Source organism: Bombus impatiens, unplaced genomic scaffold (assembly GCF_000188095.3).
Source record: "Bombus impatiens unplaced genomic scaffold, BIMP_2.2 scf_0155, whole genome shotgun sequence".
Lineage (NCBI taxonomy): Eukaryota > Metazoa > Arthropoda > Insecta > Hymenoptera > Apidae > Bombus > Bombus impatiens.
This window is the reverse complement of record NT_176574.1, coordinates 1,047,339-1,057,775: the sequence shown is the minus strand read 5'-3', so window position 1 is coordinate 1,057,775 and position 10,437 is coordinate 1,047,339. Positions and strand designations below refer to the sequence as shown.

The window sequence follows — 10,437 nt, the reverse complement described above, 5'->3', positions numbered from 1 at the left end:
GCGGTTAAGCGTTTCCTCCTCGTTAACATTTCCATCAACTTTCGTGTTTACGACGATGCAAATTTATGTACATAAGTACACATAAGTGTACACGTGCTATACACACGTGAGCTGTAATTATATTAGACAATTACTACGTTCGTAATTATTTAGGTAATCATTGTTACAGTTATGAATGAAACAATCACACAGAATGATACGCGTACAATGGTCGAAGATAATCATTTTCGAGTAGTCGAAAAGTTAATAAAACGACCATCTTTATTACACCGTGTGTGTATTTTATGTACGTAACGTATCAAATCATTTTCATGCTGTGATTGGAAAATATGTATAAATTTCACGCGAGTCTGAACTTGTTAAGGAATTAATGTCAAACTCTACCCCTTGCAGCTATCTCGATTCTTGTAATGTGTCACAGCAGTTGCAAGGAAACAGTTAACTAATTAACGATAATTAAAAATAATCTTGGAAAGAAGAAGAAGTTTCGTCGTGTTTTTCTATGGCAGAAGATAATAACACGGAAATATAGAAAAACATATTTTTACATCAAATAAAATTTTAGTTCCCTGCGAGTTATTTGCCAATATCACTGACATCTGTCTTTAGAAAACTACGTAGAAGCGTAATGAGCTACGTAGCTAATTTTACAGATAATTTATACGTATTTTCAAAACGAGTTCTTAAAGAGAAACAACAACAGCCAAGTAGCCAACGCGTTAAATTAAACTCTTCTACTGCGCGTTAAATTAAAATCACGTGTAAAGTAGAATCGTAGAGTTAGAAATCCTTTCCACCTAACTACTTTTTAACTACTTGACTACCTGCCTACGACGCATATTCCCTGATGAGATTCGCTCGATCTCCCAATGTATATGTATACATACCATGCTCATCAACCATTCGTTTGTACAACGTTGAATCGCATTAGCGTCGACGAGGTTAAAAATGAGAGTACGCGATATACACGTATGACCGTACAAATACATTTCCTGGATGTATGTATGAAGTACGGTTAGCCCCTGGAGGCTTTAACTGGCCTTACGCAACAGTCATCGCTACTTGGAGCAATGGCTCCTGAAGGGAGAACCAGATCTCCCGGCATGGACAGTGAAAGCCGACGAATGCCGATCGCGATCTCGCTACTTATGATCTGCATTGTCGGTGAACCAGTCGGATCAACGAAACGAATACGTCACGGTCATGCCTCTGATCGATGGCTAATTGAGTTCTTTCGATCTTCTATCTGGCAAATAGCTGACTATAAAAAATCGAATATCTAAGAGAAAGAAAAGCAAATGTAAAATAGGAACTACGAATGACGAAACGTTTGATAAAACTTTCGTAGAAAACAATTTTCTACGATATTGTGCAATTTATTTTTCGACGAAGCAATTTTTTAACGAGTTCTGCATTCCATTTTCTGATATCAGATTTTTGTAGTCGTATGTACTGATTAATTAGTACGTAAATGCTACAACAAATACAACAACGTGTCACGATACTTCTCGTGGTCGCTGTACATCGCTAACGTGCAAGATATTTTGAAAGGATTTTCCAAAATGTCGGATACGAAGCACGAACTTTCACAAATTTTCAGTAGCGAGATAGACCCGGCAGAAATGTAAATCGGCCAACGGGGTCGCGAGAAGTGCGTTTCATCGAGCACATCGTAAATTACGTAAAGAGAAAGGTTGCAATCAGGTGAATTAAGTGAAATTGTCTGCCAGCCTTTACCATAACGCGTCGCTCATTGTATTCAAACAAGATCAATTTTCAGCGATTCAAAGCAACAGCTGTAATTGTTTCTTATTCGATGCTCTTTTCTATATAATCAACACCTAGAGAAACTCGGTAGAAGACTTTTAATATCTGGTAATTCCATAGTTTCTTGCTCTTTATGACACGAGAGTAGGCAAATTTCTAGATAAAATTATTACCCGAATGAAATTATTTGCAACGACTAAACAAAAATATCGCGACCAATTCGTTCTCTTCTGCCAATCAACCAAATGCAAAATAACGCGCGTGCTACGTTTTCTTTCTTCGCTTATATCGCGAATTCCTTCTTACAGTTATTAACTCGCGGTTATTGATCTTTCTATTAGAACAAACCGTAACAAAGTTGTCGGCACTATAAATTTCCGGAGCGTAATATCCGTTTACATAAGGAGAAAGGTATAATTATCGTGGGAGGTGTATGCAAAGGCTACTCATTTACGTAAGTGTATCACGGGTTTATTGTTCCTAAGTGTAAAAAATTAAGCGTTACAGACGTGATCGCTGAGTAACTGGCACCTTGTCTTTATTCAGTTCTTGTTTTTGTAGTAGTCTTCGCTGTAACAAGAAGAGACAACAGAGATAAGAATTTCGTTGCGTCTAAAGTGCACAAAATTATGTCACCTCTCCGATAAACACCATATACTACCTACGCTACTATATTAATTTTCAAATTTGTTTTCACTGTCCTGTTGCTCGTTGCTATCGCGATATCGTTTCTTACTTTCGCCATCTTTCTTTATACGACGCGCTTTCGAAGATCGATAACGATGTACAATCCGGTCAAAGTTTCTCGTTAAGATCGGACTGAACCTTACCATCCAGGCACGCTCTCCGGATCCATACACTTGAAGCTGTCCTCGCTGTAAACGGTACCAGGCTCGCATTGTCCTTTCTGCGGCACCACGCCATTTTTGCAAATGTAGAACTTGGCACAATCCTCCGGATGAGGATAGGTAGGATGGGGTAGAATTCTGCCGAGTGGTCCGGGCACATCGCCATCGGGACAAACGAATCCATCGTCGAGAACGTCTCTCTTCACGTTCTCGCACAATCTACTGGCATCTGCTGGCCAAACACAGCTGGACATTTTGTCTTCGTAGATCAGACCAGGCGGACAGGGCATTGTTTGCGCCACGCCATCGATGCAATTCACGAAACGATCGCAAGCGGTTGGATCCTCGTGTTTGAAGTAGCCATTAGCTCGTGGACATCCTTTGCTCGGCTGTGGTTCCTCTGAATAATTAAGCATCGAAAGTTAATATTAAAATAGAATTACTAGGCTAAAGTAACGGGCTACGTTAAAGTTTTAATATTATTCGTTATACATAACGTAGAAACGATATTAATTAACGCAAGGTTATACGCGAAGCGAGAAAGAAATGTCCTTTCACTAGGATTCCACTCGATCCACGGGAATTGGAAAGATTAGCATACGAGTTAAGATTTCGATTCGAGCGATAAAAGAACGCTTGCGGGAGGAAAAAAAAAAGAAAGACAAAGGCCAAGGAGGATTAAAAGCACGTCTGAAGACGAATTTAGCCAAGGATTTACGGAGAAACCGGTTCGTCCTAATTTATCGCGTCTTTCGCAACTTCGCCACGCATTCTAATCGTCGCGTCGTTCTTTTAGCGCGCGTTCGAATTCGCGCATTCGAAATCGAGCTGCGTTCATCGGGAAAAAACCTGATTTGCATTTTTAGATCGGGCGATTGGATGTTCGATATGGGACATCGATACAAATTTCTGCCGCATCGACAATTCGAATCACGTTGCTGTTCGGAATTTCATGAAAATAGAAGATAGTGTGACCGGAATATTCTGGTGCGCGCAATCAGACATGTAACTTTCACCTTTGGTTTCTCATAAATTCGCTTCTCGAAGTTCTCGGTATCGTGCGATCTTTACGCGATTGCACTTCGCCGATCGATTCGCTCGCTCGTAGATTAGATTTAGCTTACAATCGTGATACTACTTTTAAATTGATTCTTACTTCGTCACGATGTCTATCGTAAATCATTCAAAGAATGTTTCAATAGCTTTTACGTGAAAATTTCTTGAAAGAAAGATCGTTTATACGTAAAACTCCTAAAAACTACATAGTTCGTCGTTTGAAAATACATGCGCTTTAAGATCCGTTCGAGATTAAAAATAAGAGAATTCTCCGTACTCGTTTTTCATTATGATACCCCAATGCTGAAACATTTAAATTCATATTTCTCTGATCGAAACAGTAGTCAGAACGTTCATGTCGAATAACAAACGTAAAACTCGATCTTACGATTCGAATATTTTGCGACAGACGCGCACCTAAGATCGTGTATCTTCCTACATGAAACAAAACTAACACCTCCTTTCGTTTAAGTCGTTTCTACCTCGTCTTCGATGTAAGCCACATCTGTCACCGATGGCTCGTATCGTCGTACGTTTTACACGCTCGTATCGTTTCCCGATACGTAAACGTAGAACCGAACCTAATGGCTGGTGCCATCGAGCGTTAATAACGTCTCGTTCGTCGATACAAACGATTAAGGAAAGCGTAACTTACGAAGGAGAGTCCTGTCACCGCAAGGCACGTTAGCTGGAATATCACAGAGTTCCTTCTTAGGGTTGTCGTCTCTGAAGACGAGACCGTCTTTGCACAGCTTCTCCTCCGCCTTGCCGTCTATGCAAGCGTAATAAAGATCGCACTGTTCCAGATCCGAGAAGAAACCCTTTGGCTCGGGACACCGAAACTGTGCTCTGCTCAAGGTCACCACACTGACCAACAAAAGGAAAAACACTCGAAGAAACATGGTCCTTTTTCAATTTTTTATTTTCTCTCTTTTTCCTCCGCCTCTAAACCCTTGATGAAAGCACAATGGCCCAAAACACGCTACTCCTCCGTTTCTCCTCCTCTTCTTCTTCTTCTTCTTCTTCTTCTTCTTCCTTCTCTTCCGATCCGTCGACAGCACGTAGCAACGTGGATATGACGTGAACGCAGACCTGAAACTGGTCCTGATTCGCCTGCCACACCACCTCTGCATCCTTGCTTGCATTTCACAACCCCCACCCCCCTTTCGCCGAAACTTCTTTCTCGCTTGCTCGCTCTGCTATCGCCGCTTTTCTTCCACGGGACTGCCGATACTGTCTCACCGCCTAAACCTTCGCTGCGCCCGTTTCGCTTTCTGTTTCCCGCGTTTCTTCTTATTTCTCCATCGGCTACGGACGCGTATCACCGACACCAATATCCCTGCCACTTCCGGGTAACGCGCAATCTCACCCTACTCCTCTCTGTGCGGGTACGCGAATAGGCGATCTGGTCACAGCTTATCATCGATCAACGCAGCGATTCAATCGCGTTGCTTCTGGCTCGAGATAATTTACTGGCAGAACAAAGGGGCAGATTGATCGCTGGAGGCTGTCTTATCGCTACTGCTACTGCAGGAAGGAAACGTTCGTGGCACGGAAGTAATTCGTTTACTTGGCGAGAAGTAGAATTCGTTTTGTTGCACGTAGATCGAGGATTTTTGACGCGTTTGTGGAAGGTTCGATGAGGCGAAGATTTGCAGAGTGCGCGTACTATGAAAATACACGTAACGCGTGCAGAGTAGAGCACGCGTTATAGCAATTAAGTAACTGGCGATACATGTGTTCGTGTAGGTTTCGTTTTTTCCACTTAAGTTCGTAATTACGCCTTTCGTACGTTGTTGTCGATTGATCGTCGAATTCCATAGAAAGTTAATAACATCCGACACGTTGGTATTAATCTGTGCCATAACGTTTCGTGCTCTGACAATTTTTCCTCCGTAAGTTTTCTCGATGGTTGAGTTGAAAGCCGCTGAAACAGAGAATTGGAAATATCCGATGTTGGGCGTTGACAGTGCTAAATTTAGATCCAATAGATCGCTGAGAGTTGCCGCAAGTACGGCTCTTGATAGATGTTAATCTAACGTTGACGATGCAAATTTGTCTAATGTTAACGGGAAAACGAGAGATACGCGTAGACTTGAAGAATAGAGAAGGTCAACGACTCGAGGATGACCAATGTCACAAGCAGAGTAAATATCGGTATAACGTTCGTTTTGTTTCGTTTCGTTTCGTTTCGACTTTCAACGCTATTCGTTCGTTGCCATCTCTTTCAACGCGTTCGCAAGTGAAGCAATAAACGAAGAACGACCGTGTTATTTTATCGATCGACAACAGTTCGTACGATTTCACGCGCGTTTGTGAAATTATAATTGCGCAACGCTTTGAAAGGGTCCGTGAATGTTAATATCGTTACTTCTGCGCACACGTTCTCTTCCGGATGCTTTGAATACGCGTGGCGCCCGATATTCTCGCTCTGTTTATGCTCTTCGTCAACATGATCCACGTTCCTTTAATTTCCTCGTGATTTCTCTTTCGCCACTATTTTACGAATCTTTAAACGTTTCACCGACACCCGGCGACAGGACTTCTCGCGATATTTTACGGATTATCTTTATACGTTTCGCTGATAAGATAAGAGGATCGATGGTTCTTTGCGCAAACGACTCGATACGCGGGCTTTTACGATGAAAAAATCACGCGTCGAAACGTTAGAACTCGGACGTGAGAGTGAAACATACTCGCGATTGTGAAACGAGAAGAGGAGATCGCGAACCTTCGGTGATTTGAATAAAAATACGATTTCGCTTTCTTCTTTCGTCAAACGATCGTTTTTTTTAACGATATCCTGTGGCCAATGACCGCGAAAGCAGAACAATTTAGATTCGCGCTGTAAAGTCAAACGTATCACGTCGCCTCGTCATTCGTTACTCGTTCGTGATTTATTACGGATATGCGAAAGCGCGAAAATGATAAGAACAAATATTACGAACAAAGGAAACATGGACTATTTTATGATACCTTTACAACAAGATATTATGTTAGTTGCGATTGTTAAGAGGGAAAAGTTTTGATAGAGCGTGATATACGAAATACTTGGAAAAACTGTAAAAATTTTGTTCAAAAAGTGAGGTTAGTAATCAAAATATCACGCAACATAGAAAAATGAATAGAAGTATAATTAATACTAGTAAGTAAGGTAAAGATTAAAGTTGAAATATATGTTCTTTCTTAAAACGTTTGAATTGATTGCGCGTGATGCAATCATTGACTAAAACGTTGGTGATACAACGCATTTGCATTTACACGCCATCTTGTAGCTGGTATTTCAATTTCGTCGATATTACAGTTCCTCGACTGGTTATATTGTTTACATCATGTCCCAAAGCACCGACGCATGCAAGTATTCTTTATGATCTATTAAAAAAGAAGGAATAAATATCATAAATATATAATGGAAGTTCTTGAATTAAAAGACATAAAAGCTGTACCTGATATTATTCATCTTTATCCAGATACAGTAAAATGCGAAGCAACTCCGCTTGTAATTGATAATGGTAAGTTAAATACATTGTTTGATTATATCATATAAATATATAATTACAAGTACAGATATAATATAAAGTAAATGGAATAAAAAATTGCGAATGATTTCTTATAGGATCGTACAATTGTAGAGTTGGTTGGGCTACTGAAAAAGAATGCCAATTAATATTTAAAAATCTTATTGCAAAACCACGCAAGGAACGTGGAAAAAAGGACGGTGAACCTCAGGTTGGAAATGACATAGCTAATATCGAAGCTGTTCGATTTCAATTAAAAACACAGTTTGATCGAAACGTGGTAACGCATTTTGAAGCACAGGAACAAATATTTGATTACACGTTTACTCATATGGGAATAGATACAGAGGGTGCGGTAAATCATCCTATTATTTTAACAGAAGCGTTTCTGAATCCTAATTATTCCAGAAACTGTAAGTACATAAGCGTACAAACAAATTTGAGGTTACTTTAAGATTTATGTCGAAGGTAATGGCTGTATTCGTTTTAGTGATGGCTGAACTTTTATTCGAATGTTACAACGTACCTGCGATAGCATATGGAGTGGATTGCTTATTTTCTTATCAGCATAATAATTGTCCACCGGATGGTTTAATAATCAGTATTGGATATCACACTACGCACATAATACCTATATTAGATGGTAAGGCAGATCCTGTAAACTCAAGAAGGATCAATGTTGGTGGATATCACATTACGTCCTACATGCACAGGTTGCTTCAACTTAAATATCCAGTACACGTAAATGCAATTACACCTAGTCGAGCAGAGGTATATGGATGATTTATCGCATACACCAGCTATGACGATTTAAAGAACGTATAATTCCATTTTCTCTATATAGGAATTAATACATGAACATTCGATGATAGCTTTAAGTTATCAAGATGAAATTTCTAAATGGGCGGATCCAGATCATTACGATACAAATGTATTAAGAGTTCAATTACCCTATGTTGCTCCTGCAAATACTCCTGGTCTAACAGTCGAGCAGCAGAAGGAAAGGAAACGCGAATTAGCTAGAAGATTAATGGAAATCAACGCCAGAAAAAGAGAAGAGAGAGTTAGTAATTTTCTATAAATCTATTTCCATAAATTTATTTAGATACGAACGATCGAAACATAATCGTTATTTGTAGTTAGCAGAAGACGAAGAACAACTAAATCAATTATTAGCCGTTCAAGATTTATTAGAAGAAGGTGAAACGGATGAATTTGATCAAGCGTTAAAAACTTATTCTCTCGCAAATGAGGCAGATCTGATAAAAATGATTAATAATCTGCAAGCAAAAGTAGAAAGAACCAGACAAAAGATAGTAGCGGCTAACTCGCAAGAGGAGAATATCGCGATGGAAGAACAAAAACCAAAAATAAAATCGAGTTTGCAACCTAAAGATCAACAAGATTTTGACGAATGGATCGCTGGTGTTCGAAAGAAAAGGTAACCAATGATTTCTTCGTTGTTTTTATAACGATGTTACGATATATTTTTCTTTACACTATAGGCAAGAAATATTAGAAAGACGACTGGCAAAAAGACAACGTAGACAAGATATGGCGAAACGTAGAACAGCTGCTGCACAGGAAAGAATGCGCATAATAAGCCAATTGGCGAGAAAAGAAAAACGCGATGATGATTTTGGTATGAGAGACGAAGATTGGGATGTTTATAAAGTTATAAATAGGGTTTGTGTAAATTTTAATTTATTGTCATTTCGCGCTGAAATTTATAACGTTAAAGTTGTACCGTGTTTCTAATTTGTCTTTCACAGGAAGGTGGAGATTCAGACTCGGAGGTAGAACAAGAAAAGCTTATGGAATTGGAAGATGTACTACGACATCACGATCCAGAATTCGATGGTGCTGGATCTAACGTTCCTATGATTCCTGGAGAAACTCATCAATTACACGTGGGGGTAGAACGCTTGAGAGCTCCGGAAGTATTATTTCAACCATCGATGATTGGTTCAATGGAAGCTGGCATTGCAGAGACAATCGATTTCGTTTTGAAGCTTTATCCGCCCGAGCAGCAGACGCGACTCGTGGGAAATATATTTCTCACGGGTGGACCGACAAGATTTCCTGGCTTACTCGAAAGATTGAATCGTGAACTTCGTGAAATACGACCATTTGGATCGAGTTTTCGAATAAATATTGCAAAAAATACCAGTCTAGATGCATGGTATGGCGCCAGGGATTTTGGCTTGAATGGAAACCTTCCTGAATTCTTAGTGAGTAAGAAGGAATACGAGGAAAGAGGTGGTGAATATTTTAAAGAACACTTGAGCAGTAATACTTACACCCGTTCTCCTGATCCTTTACCTACGATACAGACACCTGTGACATCGGAACAGGTTATCGTAGAGGATGCTGTCGTCGACGTTGAAATGGAGTAAAAGTATAATAAAACTAAAGCGAATAGAAAATACAGATGATATTTTTTTATGGATATCTACTTTATTACACAAGTGTTTCCGTTTGTTCATTCAATCACGAACAAACTACATTGTAGTCTGTTTGCTGATCACAATGTACAGTTCCCAATCATCGCCATTTTACCATTCAAAGATAATTATGCGAGTACATTCTGGTTTTTCTTTTTTTATTCATCGAGAATAATCGACATCCGCTTGTTTATCGGCGCTTGTCGAATAAGCTAAAAAACTGAGAAAGTGATACCTCACCCCAGCAAGAGGATTTACTACAGCGACCTCGAAAAATCTCTCCTACGTTTCTGTCCATGGCTTAAGTTAACATCACAATACAGTTAATATAATGTATACATATACATACATACATACATATACATATATATATATATATATATATATGTATATATATATATATGTATATATATATATATATATATATATATATATATATATATATATATATATATATATATATATATATATATATATATATATATATATATATATATATATATATATATATATATATATATATATATATATATATATATATATATATATATATATATATATATATATATATATATATATATATATATATATATATATATATATATATATATATATATATATATATATATATATATATATATATATATATATATATATATATATATATATATATATATATATATATATATATATATATATATATATATATATATATATATATATATATATATATATATATATATATATATATATATATATATATATATATATATATATATATATATATATATATATATATATATA

The 10,437-nt window shown here is 37.9% G+C and overlaps 2 protein-coding genes across 2 annotated transcripts; one reads left to right on the top strand and one right to left on the bottom strand.

Annotated features, from left to right (window-relative positions):
- Positions 1-2,216: 2,216 nt before the first annotated feature.
- Positions 2,217-7,831, bottom strand: LOC100749592 (protein obstructor-E-like). Its single transcript, XM_003487517.4, has 4 exons — positions 7,716-7,831; positions 4,327-5,598; positions 2,598-3,015; positions 2,217-2,337 (listed from the first exon to the last, which is right to left on the bottom strand). The coding sequence occupies exons 2-4, from the start codon at positions 4,571-4,573 to the stop codon at positions 2,310-2,312; spliced, it is 693 nt and encodes a 230-aa protein (XP_003487565.1). The 5' UTR covers positions 4,574-5,598; positions 7,716-7,831; the 3' UTR covers positions 2,217-2,309.
- On the top strand, positions 6,971-9,899 carry LOC100741616 (actin-related protein 5). Its single transcript, XM_003487451.4, has 7 exons — positions 6,971-7,183; positions 7,288-7,602; positions 7,680-7,960; positions 8,034-8,252; positions 8,329-8,630; positions 8,695-8,875; positions 8,962-9,899. Exons 1-7 carry the CDS (start codon positions 7,081-7,083, stop codon positions 9,583-9,585), a joined length of 2,025 nt encoding a protein of 674 aa, XP_003487499.1. The 5' UTR covers positions 6,971-7,080; the 3' UTR covers positions 9,586-9,899.
- The last annotated feature ends 538 nt before the right edge of the window (positions 9,900-10,437 follow it).